The sequence below is a fragment of the Eublepharis macularius genome, chromosome 6, assembly GCF_028583425.1.
Source record: "Eublepharis macularius isolate TG4126 chromosome 6, MPM_Emac_v1.0, whole genome shotgun sequence".
NCBI classification, from domain to species: Eukaryota; Metazoa; Chordata; class Lepidosauria; order Squamata; family Eublepharidae; genus Eublepharis; species Eublepharis macularius.
In genome coordinates, this window is record NC_072795.1 from 63294413 (window position 1) to 63316620 (window position 22208).

At 41.4% G+C, this 22208-nt stretch overlaps 1 protein-coding gene across 3 annotated transcripts; it reads right to left on the reverse strand.

Moving 5' to 3' along the window:
- Positions 1-2833: 2833 nt before the first annotated feature.
- Positions 2834-21333, reverse strand: TCTN3 (tectonic family member 3). Of its 3 annotated transcripts, XM_054983172.1 has the most exons (14): positions 21151-21333; positions 19061-19199; positions 17942-18063; positions 16600-16730; positions 16217-16325; positions 15574-15692; positions 13955-13990; positions 13437-13511; positions 13203-13328; positions 10000-10095; positions 8416-8510; positions 6121-6298; positions 5417-5539; positions 2834-4367 (listed from the first exon to the last, which is right to left on the reverse strand). In XM_054983172.1, exons 1-14 carry the CDS (start codon positions 21317-21319, stop codon positions 4134-4136), a joined length of 1752 nt encoding a protein of 583 aa, XP_054839147.1. In that variant the 5' UTR covers positions 21320-21333; the 3' UTR covers positions 2834-4133. The 3 variants fall into 3 exon arrangements, with proteins under 3 accessions (XP_054839147.1, XP_054839148.1, XP_054839149.1); XM_054983173.1 differs by lacking the exon at positions 13437-13511; XM_054983174.1 differs by lacking the exons at positions 17942-18063; positions 21151-21333 and having other exon boundaries at positions 19061-19135.
- Between the last annotated feature and the right edge of the window lie 875 nt (positions 21334-22208).

The following is a 22208-nucleotide window of genomic DNA, read 5'->3' on the forward strand; positions in this document are numbered from 1 at the left end:
CAGGAACCTCCACTAGGAAGAGACTCTGGATTTGGTATTCCCAGTCTAAGGGTCCTACTCCCCCATGGGTAATTTCTACCGCTCTAAGGCTGAGAATGTCGTAGATAGCAAATCCTGGTAGACCTCAGATTCAGACAGCTGGGCTGACTGTTCTGGTAGGGATATTTCCTCCTCTTCCACATCTGAAGGAATTCATCCTTCTCCTTGCCATTACAGACTCTATCCGAGGGCGATCCCCCTGCTCCGTGGGGATCCCTGACTGATAAACATCACAAACTGCCTTATTCTGACTCAGACCATCGGTCAGTGTTATCTCCTCAGACTGGCAGCAGATCACCAGGGTCTCAGAAAGAGGTTTTTCCCCTCATCTACCTTAACTTTTAAACCGGAGTTAATGAGGAACAAACCTGGATCCTTTCCATACAAAGCAGCTCTTCCACAGAGCTACAGCCTTACTCATGGAGGGAGGAGGAGGTAGACCCACACCACTATTTCCTCCCTCCTGGTTAGTTTTAAGAGTTAAAAAGTCCAAAGACACCGGCAAATTTGCGCCCTTTATACATTACCCATCTGACAGGGAAAGGCAGGGCTAAATCCAAAGGGGAAAGGCCTGCTGTAAAATCTCCAGCCAGGAGTTTGGCATGGGCACATTCACGTGGTGCCAGGGGTTAAGGAGATTCCTGGAATCTTTATAGGGCCAAGGTGCTTCGGACTGGCAAAGTAACAGGATGGCCGACAGGATTGCAGGAGACAGGCTATTGTCAGGGTCACTCACGGTTTCCTCAGGCCCATCTCAGCTGGAGCTCTGCGCGGTGCCTCTTTGTTCCAGATGATCTTCTCCTGCCGGGAGAATGGCAACCGTGTCCTTAGGTTTGCGTGGGAAAGATTCTGCCGCTGCAGCGTTTCCCACCGAAATGGAGCTCCGCTGATCAGCATCGCCCTCAGCCAGCTGGATGGGGCGCGCTGCCTTTTCTGCCTCCCGGCGATCAAGACGGGGCCGTTTTGGAGGCTTAGGTTCAGCCGGAGACTTTTCTTGCTGGGGAGGCCGTGCAAACCTTGGAGGATTGCCGGCGCCAGCCAGTTGCGTTTCTGCCATCAGCAGGACGGTTCCATGTGAGCAACCTGCTGTCGGTTCTAAGAAGCTATCTTCTGAGTCCGAAGACTCCCTAGATGCCATGGCTCCTTTTGCCTTTTTTCCCCTCGAGAGAGGGGGGGAAAGGAAAGTGAAAGTAAGAAGACAAAGAACAGGAGGCACAGTAAAAAAGTGCGGTCAATAGTAGAAAGAATTAGGCAATAGAAAAGATTAAGGCACTGTAAAAGAAATCTAGCAGAAGCTAAGCAGAATAGATAGACTAAGTTAAGAATGGAATGTAGGTAGCAGAACTAGCCTAGCATAGAACTGCTCTCCCTGGAGGCGGGAACTGAACTGAAGAGAGGGTGGTCCCACAGGCTAGACCGGAAGAGGAAGAAAGTTAGTTCCTGCCTCCCTGATTGGATGGTGGGAATCACCCAAGATGTCCTCCGCCTCAGAGGGAGAAGTACAGGTATGCACAACCACACAAAATGAATTAAAGAGACAGAACAAATTCTTGTTGCTAGTTTAATGAACAAATAGGCACTGAAGTTATATGAAATTTACTAAAATTCATTTCGTAATAAAAAAAATCAGTAGTTGCACATAAATTATTTCACTAGCTTTTAATATTCCACACTCCCTAGTACACATTTTCCTTATCAAAGTGGAAAAGTCAAATTGACATCACAAAGAAAAGGCTCTGCAATAAGGGATCCTCCAATCTACATGGTGTGCTGCTATTTCACAGCTCCTGCTCTTCCTTTGGGGAAGATGTGAGCACTTTACAATGGGCTTCCAATCAATTTGAATCAAGGTACTGTGCAGTACTTAACTTTAACAACAACATGATGTATCTCAGTCTATTCTCTGAGTCTTATGCTATGAGAGACTTGGGGGAAGAGGGGAAGATAATGCTACAGAAAGTGTCTGGAATACACTTTTATACGATCATGAGGGTCATAACACTTTTCTAATGAGTCATCACCTTTCATGTGAAGAAACCGAGAAACATTCTGTGACATTTTATGAGTCTTGTCACTGGTGCAGACATGCCTAGAAAAATAGTTCTAGTTCCTCCTTACCCAAACAAGCTCATGTGGGATAAACAAAACAGCCAGCAGTTATAGCAAAGCACTTTCCAGAGTCCCAGGTGACTTGAGGACAGAAAAAAGCCAGGCACTAGGCCAAGGCATTATCATATATGCTTTCATATCATGCTCAAATGGGAAAGCTGTAAATGACTAACCTTTCCCTCTTGGACTTTGAGGTTAATTTTTCCAATAGGTATCCTTATTTTAGAGTTGACAGGGCAAGAGGTCACCGTCCTGTTACGTCTACAGATTACTGTGAATCTACTGAGTAGTTTGAAGTATGGCACTTCTTAACTGTTTGCAGTGGATATGCTATATGTTACCCCTCCATCCCCTCAAAAAGAGTGGAGAGGAGATATATGGCAGTAATAGCCTCAGATATGAAAAGCACACAGGGGCTTTTTGGTAGTATGTAGTCTGTAGCCTTGGTAGCTTTGGTAATCTGTAATGGTAGTACTTTCCACCTAAGCTGTCTCTGGACCTATAACAGTAGAATTCCATAGATGCCCTGAATCATACCTAGGCTAGAGGATTCTGGATCTATATAGCCATTGGCATTCTTACCCTGTGATAATGAATTCTAGCCCCATCTCTCTGAATCTCTATTCATTTAGTTAGAGCTTTTCTTAAGGCAACAATTTGATATCAAATAAGTTTCCAATTAAACTTCCAGGTACCACACTCCTTTTTATTCAAAGGAAAGCCAAGGAACAAAACATTGTAATCGCTTCTGAAGTTTCATTACTGAAAGAAAGATACATGACACACCATCTACATACCACAATGTGAAATAATAGTAAAAGAATAAAACTGCTAATGCTAATAAAGTGGTATTGACAATCACATAGGTAGCCTTTTGCAAAACCTGATAGTTCACATAGAGGGAGAAGATGCATGTGGAAGCTTCATATATGCAAACTCTTTTGTAACAAGATACCTCATCTTTCTGAGTGTTTTATATACTGAACCTGGTAAGAGTGTTTATTAAAAGTATAAAAGATTGAGAAACTTCAGTAGAACTTAAGTTGCAACACACACACACAAGTTCATTTCCCACCAAATACACATGTTGATACAACATATACACATAATACTTAAATGTACCTAAAATCCATACAATGAAAGATCCCCATGCAGCACCACACCAGCTTCTGCTGTATTCATTCATTCCCCACCTTTTACCCCAATGGGGACTTCCCAGATCCTAGTGCGACAGACATTCTTGTGGACGTATCTTGTTCAGTGATTGTCATATCAATAATAACTTTAACTCCTCTGGGAAAGGCTGATTCTTACCACAGCAACAGGTACAAAGATCAAGAACTGGAACTATAAAAGGTAAGTCACAGCAATGAGGACATGATTAAGTTATCATCAGTACAGAAATGATACCATTTCTTTATCCATGTAGATAGAGTACTAACTTTTATTTCAAAGGTGTGAATTACCAAGTGTCCCAAGTTTACCCCTAACAAGCAAAGGAAAACATACTTGAAGTTACAGGTTTCCTCCTACTTTTATGGTATCCTTCAAGATAGAAAGACTCCTATTCACATGAAAGCAATTTCCTAGAAAGGCTTTTGGGGACACAAATAAGATCATATGCAGAAGTTGTGCCAGTATCACCTTGGATCAGACTAAAATACAGCGAGTCTAAGGTAAAGTAAGAAAATTCACTCATGACGAGACAAAGCACAATCACTTATAGCACAACTATTAATAATTACCCGAGTGGGGATGAAAGCCAGATTTTGGCTATAGTGACATGTGTATATAACATGGGCTAGTGGTTCTGGACTCCAAGTGTCTCAGGCATCTAACACATAGGTTCCATACTGCTCCTTTCGCTGGGAGGATTAGCTTTATCTAAAGTAATCCTTCATCCATGGAGCTATCAATCCTAATTCCAGGCTAGGTCATAGAAAGCACAATCAGCTTGATATGACCCTTGCAGATGGTTCTTCAGTTCAAGTGTTCAAGATAAGTGATCCACACAATGTTAAGGTCACCAGCAGGGTGCCAGCTTGGTTTCCTGAATTTCTCCCAACGCCACTGAATGCCATTTTGAAAGGGAAGAAAAAGTCAAATGGGAGTTTCCAGTAGACTCTGGGCTGGCTACGTGGTGGCTCTGGCCACTTGGTGACATCGGTGAAGGCAACCGTAGTCATCAATGGCAACATGTTGATATAGGTACCTAGGGACTAAAAGGGAAGAAAAATCTAAGGATCCACAAGGTCTTGCTCAGTTACTTCCTCAGAGCCTGTTTCTCTGGGGGCAGAGGAATAAATGCGTAAACTGCTCTGTTCCCCCTACTTACAACTGACTGTAAATCAAAGACTGTTCCAACAGACAGACAATTAACAGGAAATGGAGGCCTTCATGAAAGGAGATGGACCATAACAGAAGCTTTGTGTGATGGATTATCATTCCTTCTTATTGGTCAGAATGGGGGGGGCACATTTTATACCAAAGGGAAATGAAGGAAACAGTGGCATCCTCTTCTAGCCCCCTTGCCTTGCACAGTAATCGCTTCTTCACTTTATCACTAAGTAGACTGAGAGCTGCCCTCTTTTAGGGAAGCAGGAACAAGGGCAGAATGGCAACATTATGGCACACAAGGCGCGTATAGCAGTTTTGAGGGCCTTCAGACACACATTTTCAGTTGCCTCTGACACCTGTTCTATCTTCTCTTTATGGCTGCAGGGCCTGAGGTTCATCTCCCTTGCAAGCCTTGCAGTGGCAACAGAGCCCCAGAGTGGCCATAGCTGGCATTGCACTACACTGGGAAGAAGCCTCTTGCACTTCCTGTCAATAAAGAGCAGATTAATTTGGACTAGTATATTCATTAATAATATTTCTCCTATCTTCCTTCACTATCCCATTTAAACTGGAGCAGGTTCCTCCATGGAAGAGGAAGGCACAATCAAATCACAGCCCAGTTATGGCGATCTCACAGCGTTTTCAAGGCAAGAGGTGAACAGAGGTGGTTGGTCATTGCCTGCACAGTGACTCTGGACTTCTTTGGTGGTTTTCCTAACCAGGACCAATCCTGCTTCTAAGATCTGACAAGATTGGGCTAGCATGGACCAGCCAAGTCAGGGTGGTTTTGCCATACAACTTCCCTAAAAAATCTGGTTAAGTACTAGACTTAAATTTTCCACATTATACCCTGTAAAAAGAAAAGAAAAAAAAAACAAAATATTGAGAAACAAAACCACTGTCACCCCCTAATACATTCTTGATGACTCACCTGCAGCTTGCAGATATAATGGTACCGGGCTCCCAAAACCTGAGCTTGTGGGTTAGACAGAAGGCCCACCTGGGCCCATATCACTTGGATCTCCAGGGAAATGGGAATCATACAATGCACACTCTAGAAAGGAAAATAAAGGATAACCCCAATGGGCATTAATTCATCAGGTAACAGCAGTGGCAAGGGAAGGTCTAGAATTACATGTTGCAATAGCTGTGTCCTAATGAAAGCAAAGCATGAGGAGGAATAAGAGATAACTAGTGCTTTATGGGAGGCTTCTACTACCCCCATTACTCTTTTCATGGAAGAGAACAAAAGCATATAGAACAGGCACTTTCAGCCCAGCTAGAGGTGGTTTTGTGGGTGTATTAGGGACTCCACTAATAGCCCAGGCAAAATACAAACATGCTCCACCTTGATACTACTGAAGAGAAAGATTCCAGAGGACAGCCTTTCTGTGTAACTAAGTATGAATATATGTACAAACACATCTATAGATATAGACATGCTTATGATGAAGGAAGTTCTGACTCACAAAAGATTATGCTGGAATAAAATCTGTTAATCTTTAAATGCCAATGGACAACTTTCATTTTACTGGGAAGAAAGATTTCTCCTACAGGACAGACAATGCCCACTCATCCCTCACATATTGTGACATGGTTGACGAGGGGAATATAGATATGAAACCTGCTGCTCACTGGCTGTATTCCTTGCATGGTGCATCTTTGGGTGAAGATGTTGTTCCATTCTCCCGGATTGCTTGCATCAGCATTACCAGTTATGGCTAGCCTCCCTGGGTAATGTGGCCCCTGGAAGGCTTGATACATACTATTCTGCAAGTGGACACAATTTGTCTCCTCCAACTTGACAGATGCACTGGAAATGACAGAAACAGAAAGAGAGAGAGAGAATGCTGTCTAAAGTGTCAATGAAATTCAATTTCCATGCAGAAACACTGTCTGAAAGAGTGACTATATGTAGTTGTATCAGCACACAAAGACTGTACAGATTAGTTCATCTTTCCATGTAGGGTGATATCCTGTGAGATTAAGAAAGAGATTCTGGTCCTTTGCAAAGGTAACCATAGATCACTGAACTGAAACATTCATAATTTAATCCTTCAATAAAAGCACAGCATATGTTGCAAGAGAAAAACAGCATGTGTTACATTCTTCAACTCTTAGAAACGTAGAGCAGGAATTCACCTCAAAGGTCATCTAGTCCAGCCCCTGCACAATGCAGGAAAATAACAGCAACCTCTCTACTCACCTTTACATTGATCCCTTGTGATAGAATGTTGAAACAATATGGCTTAGGAGCACAACTTAAAGAATCGGGGTTCTTGGACCCCCAGGACTTACATGAGAATAATGCTTTATCCTCCATTGCACATTGGCACTACCTGGCCAACTTAATTCTTTTTTGACAAAGGACAACTGGTTGGGGCCAGATTCTCTTTCTGTCATGGAAGTGTGGAATTATTAAAATTGTGGGACCGTCATGATATAATTCTCTAATTGGTAGCAATAACCTCTGAATTAGAGATGGAGCTTTGCTTCGGATTGGTTAGTACAGTACAATATTATTTCTCTGGGATATTTCTTTGAGCTTCTTCCCTATGTGCCAGACCACTTGGGCATTACATAATTTGCCATAAGGTATTTTCCAGGGTTTCCACACTGTTGTTTTATTATTTTGCTAGGATTGAGTTGGAAGGGACATTCTCAGGGGGTCAGTCTAGATGTTTTCAGGAGGCACCTGAGTGGTGACATATAGGAGTTCCCAACGAAAGCCACTTTCTCCCTTTCTGACTGTAACAATTAAGTTGAGTAGTGATGCCCTTACAGCTCAGTTCTAGCAAATAACAAAGCAATTATACTACAGGCCAAAAAATGTTGTTATTGAAATAAGATTTATTATAGAAAAAAGAGGAAGTGGTGAATGCATTCAAAAGGGGTAGGAAAGAGAACAAAATACAAAACACAGGGAAGAGCACACTGTCACACAGCACACAAATCTCTCAAATAAAAGTAATAATGTTAAGATAACTCAGCTAAGTATTTTTTTATCTTGGTTGTAGCAGGTTCCTCAGAGCATATACAGAATTTCTTACAGTACTAAGATAGAAGAGACCTTAACCCCCGATATACTGGTCTTGGGGTCTCCAGTTGTTAGGCTGTTCCAAAGCAGGGACAAAGAAAAGTCCAGAGCTCCCCGATATTTATGGGCAATGAAGTCTGACCTAAGCCAGCCTCCTCGGTGAGTGGATCTAACTGATCCCAAGCAAAGCTCCAGCTCTGATGTCAGAGACTATTGTTACCAATCAGATAATCAGGATGGTCCCACCATTTTAATGGTTCTGAACTTCCATGACAAAAAGGGAACCTGACCCAAACCAATTGTCCTTTGTCAAAAAAGGATTACGTTGGCCAGGTAGCACCAGTGTGGAATTGAGGATTAGGCGTTACTCTCATGTAAACCCCAGGGGTCTGTGAACCCAGACACTCTAGATAGTGTTCTTGAACCATACTGAGTCTTACGGTTCTGTCACATCTCTGCTCTATGCCCAGAGAAAGGCAAAAAACCCAGCCAATATGTCCTGCAGGAAAATTCCTTCCTGATCCCAAAGTGGCAATCTGGAATACCCTAGACATATCAGAAAGGGCCATGAATTAGCACCGGCTAATCCCTTCACACCCTCCCTCTCCCAATTTCCATACATTCACATTGAGTCAGAAAATCATCATTACTCTCAGCAATTGCAGCCTCTTCTTAAATACTTCCAAGAAAGGAGACTACACCACCTCCCAAGAAAGCCTGTTCTACGGAGGAACCACTCTGTTCTTCCTAATGTTTGACCAAAACCTCTTTTGCTTTCATTTTAACCCATTATTTCTGTACCAAGCAAGAAATGGACAGCCTTGGCTTGCTAAGACAGGCTATGGCATCTAGACAGAAGATGTGAGCATGTAAGAGGATAGGAGAAGTGTTACTTGAACTGGCAGCCACTCCTCATGCTCTCTCTAAACCGTATCCTGTATCTCTTCTCTGAGCATTGTCCATTATCTTGATTCTGCAAAACGGTTACCTGAAATAAGGAAAAGGGTCAAGAAGCTAAACGAGAAGATTATGGAAACCAGAGAAACTCTGTAGAGCAATGATCTACAACGCATCCAGGACAATGATACTTCTTTCTCACAGGCCTCAGCTGGCAGGCCCCTATTTGCTTACAGGCAGCCCCTCCGCATATAAAAACAGATCTCCAGCAACAACAACAGACCACCTGACATACACCCTAGTCTAGGACCAAAATCTGCAATAAACAGCTGCCAACTCTGTCCCTACATCCATTCAGGCAACACCTTTACAAGATCTTGTAATGTCAGTGCCTTATTTACCTGCTCTACTTCAATGAGATATAAGTAATCATCTGTTTATGTAAGTAGGACAAACAGATCAGCCTCTAAACAAAAGAATAAATGGATACAAATCTAAAATAAAAAATGGCAACATTCTGAAACAATGAGGTGAAAATCAGAAAGTGGCAGAAAAGACCTCAAAAGATAACCAATGCCAGGCAAGGTGCTTGAGAATAAACAAATAAGTATGCCATAATATCTTGGAAGTTTAACTTCCCTTTTGCAGATTCTTTTGTAACTGGATTATACGCTGTACACACTCATTCTCCCTGATCTCTCATCAGATCCAAATCTTTGTCATAATGTTTGAGACCAAAGGACCAAAATAATATGTTGCAAGTAGTTCTGCCAGCTGTAACTAAGGCAGACTTTTGGGTATGGTGACCCACAAGTCCAAATTTACTCTGTATAGTGACACATCCAGGGCTAGCTCAAGAGATTGAGGAGGGCACTTGGTTGAAGAGATGCAGGAAGACTGTAGATGTCAGCAAAGAGGTGAGCACTAAGTTGCTTAGAACAGTGCATCTCCCACAGCATCTAGAGAGCAGTGAAGCACTGCAGGGGGCTGGGCAAGAGGTTGGGCTGCTAAGCAGCTGTACCAAGACAAAACCTATGCTCACACATACCACTTTCTCTCCTCCTCTCACTTTTTCATGTGCTGAACAGCTCCCGCCCACTCTCCAGCCTTTCATCCCTTCTTCCTCCAGTATTGTAAAGCTATTAATTGCACACACCCCATCATTATTGTTGCAAAGGGGTAGGGCAAGACAAAAATATGAGAAGCTAGAAAGGAGAGGAAAGAAAGAGAAGAGTGCAAATGGCAGGAGTTGTCATTGAGGATGGCTGGTCTGTGACCCATAGGTTGGGAAGCACTAAACCAAGATACATAAACTTCTTGTTTTCATTTTTTATATAAGAATACTGAGTAATAGTTATTTAAGCCTAATTGTGTAGTAATTCTAGATTGTTAGTGCTACCTTGATTCTATATGAATCCATATAATCATCCAAAGAATAACACAAAGACCTCTCAAAAATCCCCCCTCCTGCATTTGCAGGGCAGGGCACTGAGAAACTAATGGTCTTCCAAAGGAACAATTGTCTAAAGGCTGTAAGCACACCACGTGGCAAAGGTACAGCACAGTACTAGAAAGGATACGTATTGCTGAGTGTCATTGTATAAAGCTACTAGCGGTGCTCCAGTGATATATCCAGGATTACCACTTCTCTGTTTGTTGATAAAAGGGCTTCTGTTCTGCAAGGAACAAAACGGGGAAACAATGTCATCAAGGATATTGTTCTCTGCACAGACTGTGGCCCACTGTCATTAATAAGGGCATAATGGCCAGGGCCTGAAAATCCAAAAAAGGGCAGCTGAACCCATTTATGCATGAACTAAGTCCATACTTTTATATAATAGTGTTTTGAAGTCCCAGCAAATATAGTTAATAACACAAAACGTCAGCAGCAAACCATTTGGTGGAATCACCACATAACTATACTAGGGAACGCTAAAGAACAAAATTGACAGTAACTCTAAGTAGCCATCCATGCATGCCAGCAGCCATACCCATGCAATATTCTAATACAACAAGAATTGCAAGAAGCCCATTTGCATGGAAATTTTGAGGGCGACTATAAGGAACCTCTTCCCTAAAGGAGAAAAAAGGAAATGATAATAAAGTGACATACTTATTTGCATTACTTATAGTTAGTCTTTCTCGCTGAGACTCAAGGCAGATTACACGATGTGAGTTAGTAGTCAGTTTCAAGGACATTCAATAAACAATGTATTAGGGTAGATATAAAGATTGCAAAGGGTAGATTGCAAAGATTTAAAACTAGCAGAACTTCAATACAGAGTTGAGGAAATTCTGAAACAGAGTATAAGCAATTCTAAGACAGACAAATTGAACACAGAACTATTCAGTAGGATCATACTTCAAGCAGGAGATGGGAGCCATAGACTACTGTGTTCTATCTCTTGACTGATGAATTTCTCTGAGACCACTTCCTAACAATGCAGCCCTCCTATATGAGTAAAAAGCCTTGCACGTAACTAGACAAGAGAAAATATTTCACTAGAAAAATTAGAGAGAGAACATGGAAAAGCAGAGATAATCAAGCTTTTGTTTGATGTATTAAGAGAGACAGAAACATATTTTGCCAGACCCTTATGACATGCCAGGAAATTTATACTTCTTTATAAACTCTGTCATGCTCATATGGATCAGACTTTGAACACACCTACCTCAGCACTCCAGTCTCAAATTAAATCAACACATAAAAGTCATGGGGCTTTTATATTGTAGTGCAAACAATGGGATTAGTTTTATAGATTGTGAATGTCATTCCAGATTAACATCATTTTTTTTAGCAGCTGGCTGCCTGCTCATGTATTGTATGGGGAGATTGCCTCAGAGGTCCACATGCAAAAGGTACAAATGTACTAGGTATGAGAATATTTAGCATAGCCACCATCTTGGAATCATATGCCAGGGTTGATCAAGATCAGGAACCACACATCCCAATTCCATGTAGATGGAGCATTACAAGCTTAAAATCTGAGAAACAGAAGGAACTCCAGCCGTTGCTAGCATCAGCCAACTGGATGAGAAATTTTTTCTAACATCTGTTAATGTCTGCAAACTATATTTTACATTCAGAAGTGCCCAGCATTTTCAGGCATTTACACATTTCTTTTCCAGCCCTCATATTAAGCAACTTCAGTTTAGTATGTGGACCACAAACCCATCCTGATTGTTAGAACTAGAAAATGTTTCCCCAATTCACCAGCCTGACACAGATGAAAGAAGCTCACCTTTAGACTTATACAATCATTTCCATTCTAAGCATATAAGGCCAAAAATTAAAATAGCCCATATAATCCCACTCCATATCAGACTACTTATCTAACTTTTAGACCCCCAGCACCCTTGAAGCCAACAAAAACAGGACACCGATAATGGATCCCAGTCTAACAAGGTTGAAAGTGAGGGTCCAGTTACAAATTATTGCCTCAGCTTCTACACTACCAAACTCTACTCTCTTCCATTCAAGAAGACAGCTCTTGTGGCTTTAATTGATTATCTCCACCTGAACATAGACAAAGGCCATCCTTGTTTGTTGCTCCTCCTGGATCTATCTGCAGCCTTTGATACCGTAAACTAACCATCTTGCTGAGGCATTTGGAGGCAGAAATGGGAGATGAGGGATGTGCCTTGGACTGCAGTAGAGATCTTGGGTCGCTGACTGACAGCAGTGGTCAAATGGCTGAAAATGAACAAACTGAAATTGAGCCCAGACGAGATAGAAAACATGCTAGAGAACTTATAGGATAAAGTATATCCCACTTTCCATAGAGTTTGTCTGACTCTTGCAGACTCAGTTAAAAGCCTTAGGGTTATACTAGCACTATGGCTAGGAAAAAAAAGTTAGGGCTGCTGCAAAAAACATTCTACATACTCAGTCTAGCCTGGAAGATGTCCTCTTATCTCAACATGGCTGATCTGGTCACTTGGATCTATGCCACAATAACATCAGGACTTGACTACAGTAATGCACTGTACATAGGTCTCCCCTCTAAGTTAACTTGGAGACTCTAGTTGGTGCAGAACACTGCAGATCAGTTATTATTGGGAGCTAAGAGGACCATGATTATCACTCCTATTCTGCAGTCACTCCATTGTCTACCTATCAATTACCAGGATCAATCCAAGTTACAAAGCTCTTCATGGCCTTGCTCCATCTTATCTGTGGGATGGTCTCTCTCCCAATGTTCCACCACAGCACTTTTGCTGATCTGAACAGGGCCTTCTGCAAGTGCCACCTTACACATGGGCAAAATCAACAGCTGCCCATACACATACATTCTCTGTGGTGGCTTGTACCCTATGGAACAGCCAACCCAAAGAGGTCAGGAAAGTTCCCACTCTCTTAGCTTTCCACAAATTATGCAAAATGATGCAAAAATTTATTATTTAAGAGGGCTTTTTTACTTAGATAAGAGGGTTGTACTGTAAGAAAGTACTCTCAAAAGACACACATAAAGAAAGGAATAAGGACTATAGACTTTACGACTGCTGTAAGTATGTTCCTATTGGATAGTTTCTATGTTGTTTAATTTGTTAGTCTCAGAATTGCTTATGCTCCGTTTTAGCATTTCTTCAAATCTGTATTGGATTCTTGTTAGTTTTCAGTCCCTGTAAATTTGCATTTATATACCCCATTACATTGTTAATTGAAATGTGCTTGAAGTTGACCATACCGACTCACACTGCATAATTCACCTCGAGTCTCAGTGAGAAAGGTGGACTATAAATAACATAAATAAATAAATTTTAAAAAAGAACAAGCACTAACCCAAAAGTTCAGAGAAAAACGCTGTTGCAGTATGGATCTTGGTTCTCCATATATGTTGGCCAGGTTAAACTGGACAGAAACATTCTGAATTCCATGGATCCCATTGAACTCCACTTTATAGACCACCTGGAAGCATGACAAACAGGTCAGAAGGAGGAAGTATACTTTGGGACTGACCTCAGCCCAGCTTTCCACCATTCTGCTGATGAGGTATCTGTTGAACTAATGAGATACCTCAGAAACAACATTGTAGCATGTACTGCCAATCATCCTGGGAGGTGCAGGCATTGAGACAGGAATTATCTTGACCTGGGGACAACAATACATATTTTCAGTTTTCAATAAGGAGTGCCTTATTTTTACCCCACATACTCTCTTCCTATCCATTAAAATCCAGGCAAGTTGTCCAGCTTCCAAACCACACCCCGTATTTCCCATTCCCATGCTTGCAATCTGATATATTAAACCTTTCTTCCTTTCCATTTTCTCGGATTGGTAACCATTCTGAGATAAAGCCAAGCTCCACTTGACTCAAAGGCCAGTCCCACCCTGCCATGAATGCTTCTGAGTGACCATGGGTCAGTCACACACTATCAGACTAACTCTCTTACAGGGTTATTGTGAAGACAAAACAGAGAAAGGAGAAATATTGTAAAACACTTTGGGAGAAAAGTGGGGCAAAAATGAAGTCCATCAGCTCAAAAGGGAGTGTAATTAATACTTAGGAATTATTATTCTTGAAATAATTGTACCTGTAAAGGCTGGAAAACAGTCAAGTTGACTGGAACCTGAAACAGAAAAGAGATACTCTAGTATTTAAACGGCAGCAAATGATTTTGAAAACCTTTGATTTCAAGTTGATGGTTTTGTCTTTTTTGCAATGTTCTCTTATATAGGGGAAGAGAGGCATTATTCAGGAATACTTTCATAAACTTGTTCTAGGTTTTTACTTTATAAACTATTTAATGTAAAGTGCTCTGTGCTCTTATTGTGCAATGCAAACAAGTTAATAAATATCACATTTCAATATAGTTTACAGTAATAGTTACAACCAATTCACAAAGTTATAATCCTCTTATATATGTCACTTGTCACAATAACATTCAAATAAATATGCAACCATAAACATATAAGTAATATCAATTTCTAAGAAGTTTGGTAATTCTTTCAAAGTGCAGCCTTTTGAACTACAGTTCTCTTCAATATGGTGCTTGTTAATTTCAAACAGTTCCAACACACATTTTGCTGATTGCACTCGCCCATGATTTCCTTCTCTTGAGGGTTGCTTGGATTAAACAGAGCTTCGTTGCTCTAAATTTCCTCTTCTAGCCTTCTCTCTCCACGGGGGAATGCAAAATCTGCCCAACAAACTGCTAGCTTTTTGGTTTGTTTTGCCTGCACCTACGTGCAAGCTTTTTCAAGGGCAATTAAAGTACAGAGTTCATATTCTCTAATGACCATACAAATTGTCTTCCTTTTCAAATGGTTGCTACTGCCAGTAGGCGAAACAAACCAAAAAGCTAGTAGTTTGTTGGGCAGATTTTGCATTCCCCCTGTGGAGAGAGAGAGAGAGCTGGAAGAGGAAATTTAGAGCAACGAAGCTCTGTTTGTTTAATCCAAGCAACCCTCAAGAGAAAGAAATCACGGGCGAGTGCAATCAGCAAAATGTGTGTTGGAACTGTTTGAAATTAACAAGCACCATATTGAAGAGAACTGTAGTTCAAAAGGCTGCACTTTGAAAGAATTACCAAACTTCTTAGAAATTGATATTACTTATATGTTTATGGTTGCATATTTATTTGAATGTTATTGTGACAAGTGACATATATAAGAGGATTATAACTTTGTGAACTGGTTGTAACTATTACTGTAAACTATACTGAAATGTGATATTTATTAACTTGTTTGCATTGCACAATAAGAGCACAGAGCACTTTACATTAAATAGTTTATAAAGTAAAAACCTAGAACAAGTTTATGAAAGTATATTGATCTTGGAGAGAGCTTGTGGTAGGACATTGGCGAACAGTTACTCTCTCTTTAAGAAGCCTCTTTCATTTTGTAAATTATTTAGGAATAGCCAAGGTGTTTTTTTTAAACACCTGTTGTTGTTGTTGTTTTTTAAAAAAAACAAGACTCTCTCTAGGCTTGTAAGAGTCTAGAAAAAACACTCGTTCTTTCCTGACATTTTCTATAAGTTATTTAAAAAAAAAGGAAGAACTTACTGAAATAAGATGTATCAAGAAGGCAGTAAAAAAAAGTTCTAAAGTCTTTTGTAAACATACATGCATTATTTGTACTAGAAACAATTGCCAAGACTGCATTAAAATGGCAAAACAATGAAGCCAAAAGCAGAGCAAAGAGTTGAAACCTTCAGCACACTGAAGTCACGGTAGTATGAAGCTGCATTCAATGCAGGATCAGTGGTACAGCTTCTAGTCAGGTTGGTAAAGATGCGAATGCAGCTTGTGCTTTTACTCTCCAGAAAACCTAGGAAATGAACAAGTTATATAAACAGAACAAGAACTGGAAGCAAGGAGCAAACATCAGCCTTAGAAGCCACTCTGCACCAAGAAGAAAGGTGGGGTTTAAATATTTTAATAAATAAAAACAAAAATAGATAGAGATTCTCAAATACAGTTGCTAAGTCACCTGTGCCAACTCTAAATTTTATTTTAGGGATCAAAAACCTCTTATACAGCATTTTAAAGGTTGCTGGCAACACAGAGAGGCAAAGAGTGCTTTTTCCATTACAGTGCCAGATTGTATCTTCTGCTGGGAAGCAGAATTGATGGCACAGGTTGAAACAGAAGAGTCTGCAAACACAGTGACACCTGATGCTCCTCTATTTTAAAACCCCCTTGAGGGCAACGATAAAAAACGGGCACACTTTCCCTTTGTGAATCAGGAAGCCTCAGCAACTACTAGAAACAATAATTGTTGATGAAGCCCAGATAAAATTTGTAAACCCCTGGTAACAGTTGTTAGCTCACTGCTGAAGGTCCCAGGCTCACCAGCGGGATTTTCATCAACGCAAAGTTGACTGGCAAACATGCTTGTCGGTTGTTTGAGTACACTCAATATGGATGATGCAGCAAAGGAAATCTGGATTGGATCCCCCACCTTAAATGAAACAGGAAAATTGACAGATGGAGTCGATTCCAGCAAAACAAGAATACATGCTAAAGCAGAACATCATCATCCATTCTTCTACATAAAGGATGAGTCTCTGTAAGCCACAAGGAAAGCTTACGCTGGGAAAAGAAGACACATTACATGAATGCAGACTGAAAAGGGGGGGGGGGAACCTAACTTTCAGCCTTTTTACCTTGACTCTAGCTCTCTCATTAACAAGAACTCAGGAAAAAAATCCTTATCCATAGCAGAATCAACTCACCCGGTAAAAGGTAGATGGAGATGGCTCTGTTTGTTCTGGTAAGATGAATGATGGCCCTTCATATTGTGCTAACAGTGCTGGTAAATTTTCTTTTGTAATTACCCGTGGCTTCTGGAAATAGTTCAGCTTTGCTATATAAGGAAATGAGGGGAAAAGTAAGAAAGAAACCTCAATATTATAGCAAAGGTACTAATGGAGAGCCAGTTTGGTGTAATGGTTAAGAGCAGTGGGACTCTAATCTGGAGAACCAGGTTTGATTCCCCACTCCTCCACTTGAAGCCAGCTGGGTGACCTTAGGTCAGTCACAGCTTTCTGGAGCTCTCTCAGCCACACCCACCTCACAGAGTGATTGTTGTGGGTATGATAATAACACACTTTGTAAACCGCTCTGAGTGAGTGTTAAGTTGTCCTGAAGGGCGGTATATAAATCAAATGTTATTATAATTATTATGGATATTTTGAGGCAAATTAGGCAGAGCTGCATGGCTCAGTCCTGTCATCAAGGCCACTTGGAATTAGGAAGCCATCAGCTGTTACAATGCAAACCTTTGGTGGAACTTTAGCAACTAAAACAGAGAACAGGATCAGATAACCATGAAACAATTGTGGGGGGGAGAACTCAAAATTCAATGTTCAAATTCAGAATGATTAGTGTTATACATAGAAAAGGATGGACTACAGAATTGTCAGCTGGATCTGGAAGTTATATTAAAACAGGAATGAAAAGGGAACGTGGTATTTTCAATTTTATTATCAGACACACTTTATCCAAGACAATCATCTACAGTACTGAGTTCATTTCTGGACACATTTTTGTTTGTGAGCAGACAAGATTAATAGAAGAATGTTCTGAAGAGCTGAAAGCTGAAGGCATGATGTACACAGAGAAAGAAATTGATTTATGGGTAGTTTAAAAGATTGATACAGATATGACAGAGCATATCTGTATCATAAAGAGCATTCCTAAGCAGGTCCATTCAGAATCCTACTCATGTCTATTCAGTGGAGATGGAACTGTTAATATCTTACTGTTTCTTAAAGGAAAGGCAAAAAAGGGTTTTAAGAAAGATGGGTACACATTCACTGTTAGGACAAGATGGAAATATTAGAGTATAAAAGGGCATATATATGAAGTTGCGGAATAATGGTCACAAAGTTTTTTTAAAAAAGCTAAACAAACGAAACCCCCATTATTTCCCCTGTGTCTTCAGTAAATGCTAATGAACTACCTTGTATTGTTTATTTGTCTATACTTAAACCTAACATCAAAGAATTTGTGCAGCCAAAAAGAATAGTAATCTTAAAATAGAGAGTTATATTCCAGACTGCGTTTTCTACTTACAGTTATTTAGCTGCACACAGAAGAGCAACGTACATCCATTAGAATCAGAAACTATTTCAGTAAAGTAAGGGGTGTTATTTTGGAAAATGAGAGATTTCTCTAAACACATCCAACTCACAGCCCTAAACAGAAAACAATTAAGCAAAATCACTGTGCAGAAGAGGTAGCATGATCCAATAGCTAAAAGAACCTCACGTCAACAATATATTCACAACAATTACTTTCAACATACATGATTAATTGCAAGGGTTACTGGACTGGCCTGTCACTAGCACACAATGAAGAACAGAGCACCTTTATTTAGAGAGCTGTTCTTCCTACTCCATGCTGATTTTGTGGCAGGCAGTCTGAAGAATAAAAGCTCTGTGAATCTGCTTATTATCTATAGTCTTTCAGGGTCCAATTTTAAAAATGCATACAGATACACAAGGCTTTTTCAACATGTAAAGCTCTCTCATGTTCTCTCAGACCACTGATCTACCTAATCCAGTATTGTTCATTCTGAATGGTTCAGGCTGAGGTCATAGGCTTTCATGGATTGCATCTCAGGCCTTCAGCAAGCAAAACATGTGCTGAACTGATGAGCTGCAGTCTGTCTGTCTCACTCCTTCCCTCCCCCGCTCTCTGCTTCTCTCATACACACGCAAGAAATCAAAAGGCTATTCTAATAGTGGTCCAGACAGAGACCCTGAACATCCTTTTCTCCCTGCTCAAATCATTATAGGATAGGATATATAAAGAGGTGAAACTGGACCTTTCCATGTAATTCTGCCTACAAGATCTCTCCAAAATATCAAAAAACAGGACATGAGTGCATCCTAGGTCTCACTTGTGGGCTTACAGAACAGAGAACACTAAAATTCACAAGACTACACTGACTCAAAAAAATCTCTTTCTTCCTAAATTCCCAGTATGAGTGTCCGAATCTCACATGCTCCAAAGCATTCCAGAGCCTCCACCACCTCACTGGTACCAATTAAGTTAGCTTCTTAAACAAATGTTGGCCTTAAAGGACATCAAATGCATGAAACAAACTTTTTCCCAAGTAGAAAAAAATTGTACCCCACCCAAAGTCCTTATTCCTTGCACAGTGAAGAACAGTAGATTTAGTTGCCTCACCTGGTGCTGCCTGGAAGACAGAAGGAGAAGGGGCACTCAGAGCCCTCCACACTGCATTTGGAGCCACATCTTGAATCACAGCAGCAGTTGAGGTCACAGAAGCCTGGGTGCAGATCACAGGGGCAGGCTGACAAACTGCCTGCAGGGACGAATGAAGAGAATCAACATTCAGGACTACAGAAGAAGGCCAATAATCATGAGAGGGGCTTTGTAACTTATATCAACCTATCAAATGTTTATTTTGCCCTTCCTCAAAGAGCTCAGGATAGTGTACATGGATCTCCCCTCCATTTTATCTGCAGAACAACCTTGTGATGTAAATTAGGCTGAAACAGCATGACTAGCCCAAATTTCAAGGCAGAGTAGGAATTCGAACTCCAGTCTCCCAGAGCCTACTCCAACATTCTAGCCACTACACCACACTGGCTTTCTCACTGCATACTAAATATAGTGTTAATCTCAAAAAGACTTGGGAAGAGTGCAGAAAAAAATCAGAATGATCAAGGAATTAGACCAGGCTCCCTATGAGGAAACGCTAAAGCATTTGGGACTTTTTAGTTTAGAAAAACACCTTAGGTGGAACATGGCAGATTCCTAATATTATGCATGGGGCTGAGAAAGTATATAGTGTATTCCCTTCCCCCCAATTAGCCCAGAGCTGATTAGTGAAATTGCCAGGACAGACAAAATGAATACTTCACTAAACAGATGATTAATTTATGGGATTCACAGGTTCTCAAAGGAGTGATGGTAACTAACTCAGATGGCATGTCATTTCCTCCTTCTCTTTCCCTCTTCTTTGTCCTTAAACAGCAGAAATGGCACCAGAGGAGTTTTTAAAATTAAAAAATAACTAGTTTATTTATTTTAGAGGGGAAAGGTCAGGTGAAATCAGAGGTTGAAAATTTCTGAGGTAATTCAACATAAAAACCTCAAAGGTAAAAATCAGTACATGCACAGGCTTTAGTTCTTATGCTCTTCACAGATACTTAAATGCTTATGTTTTGATGTTTTTGTTCCCATGTTTTCCCCAAACATTCTAGTACACTTTCTTTTAGGATTCTCATTCTCTTTTGGGTTTAAGAATGCTGGTACCCACTTTCTAGTACCCCAAACCCCTTCTCTTCAAACAACAGTGCTTTCCTTCAGTTTTTAACTGAATCTTAAGGCCTCCCAAAAGGCAATTTGCAACCACACTCAACTGGGGATCTCTTCATTCTCCAGAGCTACCTCCCTGTTTGACTGCGTAGGGAAAGTCTCCTCTCCTTATATCTATCCCCTTTCTTTGGCCCAAATGGGAGTCTGCACCTACTTCCCAAAATTACTTGCCAACTTTTTCCCAGTTCTCCTGTTGGCATTAAATTGCTTCCAGTTACTACTCCCAATCCCAACTCCTTCACACTGGATTCCTCAAAGCTTGGGTTGAAAACAGATCCTCCTCTTTCCAGCGCATGTTACTCAGATTCCTTGGATTAGCCTGTCACTCAAAGCTCTCTGTCTCTGTGAGGGGTTAACCCTTGACAATCCTTCAGCTGTTTGTACAGCACTTTCAAAAAGCACAGTCCGTCACAGATGTTTTTAAAAAGGACCCAGAAAAATTTATAGTTGGGGGTGTACAGAATGATCAACAAACATTACTTATGATCAGGGGTGGACTGGCAATTTTCCTCACTAGGAAGAATCCCAGTGAGCTGCTGCTCTGAGTTTTCCCTCCCACAAAGACCAGCAGAGAGGCACCCAGCTTCACCCTCTGCTAGCCCAGACACTTCTCTCTAACCAGTTCTTTGGCCCTTCACCATTAAGGAGCGGGGGTTGGCAGCAGGAGGGGCTTTGTCCCTTTTCCAGCGTCATTTTGGCTTCCCGGTCTGCTCTGATTATGGCAGCTATAATAGTTAGGCTTTCAGAGGCAGCGTAGCTCTTGATGCCAGTTTCTGGGAGGCAACAGCAGAGGGAAGGACTCCTGCTTGCTAATGGCCTTCCTGAAAGAATCAGGCCTGCCATGAAGGAGGCAAGACGCTAGACTAGATGAACCTTTGGTCGAATTCCTCTCTTACACCTCTCGCGAATTCTTAGAGCAGCGACTACCTCACCCGCTCTGCGTCCAGCTCTCTGTTCCCTCCGAACCTCGGGTATCTCGCTGGGCCCCGTTTTATTCGTGGGATCTTCCTCCGAGTACAGGGTATCGTTTTCCTGCTCCGGTTCAGCCTTCCCCAGGACCGCTACCAGAAACAACAAGATTATTGACTGCGCTGCGGCCATCACAGACGCCTCCTTCGTTGCTAAGAGACCCGAGTCGCACATTTATGACGCAAGAAAGATTCCCCTACGGCGCTAATCTCACCTCTGCCCGAAGAATAGGCGTTAAGACCCTATTGCGCAGGCGCAAACTATCTGCGCCTATTTGGAGGCGGAGCTTGAACGGAGGAGGGGGTGGTGGATTTACGGGAAATGTTGGGACGTTTACTTCAAAGAGATTAGCAAAGCTGCCGAGAGAAACTGGGTCCGGGTGGCGAGTGTGGCCGCGGAGAGGAACTGGGTCCGGGTGGCGTGTGGGGCCGCGAAGGGGAAAATTCGGGTTTGAAAAAGGGCGCGAATCCCAAACCGAGTGAAGTAACGGCGAGGAATAGGATGATCCGGGACCTGATTCGTAATCTTGAGGCAAAGGGGAAACATGCTGAACCATCATCGCTCCTCCGCAAAAGAGGGATTCGAAGTTCTACGGTCGTGCACGATATCTGTCAGCCGAAGCACTTCGAGGGCGTGGTCTCCCATCCACGTATTGATGGTGGCCAACCCCGCTTAGCTCCTAAACTCTCTAAATAAATACATTCTGTTAAAGGATCCGTAAAAACTAATTTCTTTGTGAGGAGAACTATGTGATGATTCGGTAAGACAGTATGCAGCTCCACTGTGCTTTATGAGCATACAAGAAGTGTCTAGTTATCTGTCACTCTCAAGCAATAATAGCACCCATAGGCAGAGTCTTGTGGCATCTTAAAGACTTAAGTAAATTATATTTCAGCATAATAATCTTTGAATCAGATCCTACTTCATTGGATGCACGGAGTATATGATCTTATTGTCGAAGGCTTTCACGGCCGGAGAACGATGGTGGTTGTGGGTTTTCCGGGCTGTATTGCAGTGGTCT

Coding starts and splice junctions, on each gene's coding strand:
- TCTN3 (XM_054983172.1), bottom strand. CDS start 21,319: ATGGCCGCAGCGCAGTCAATAATCTTGTTGTTTCTGGTAGCGGTCCTG. Junction 18,064..19,060: donor TGTCTTCCAGGCAGCACCAG/GTGAGGCAACTA, acceptor TTTTCTGTTTAG/GGCTGTGAGTTGGATGTGTT. Junction 16,326..16,599: donor CTCCATCTACCTTTTACCGG/GTGAGTTGATTC, acceptor GTTTCATTTAAG/GTGGGGGATCCAATCCAGAT.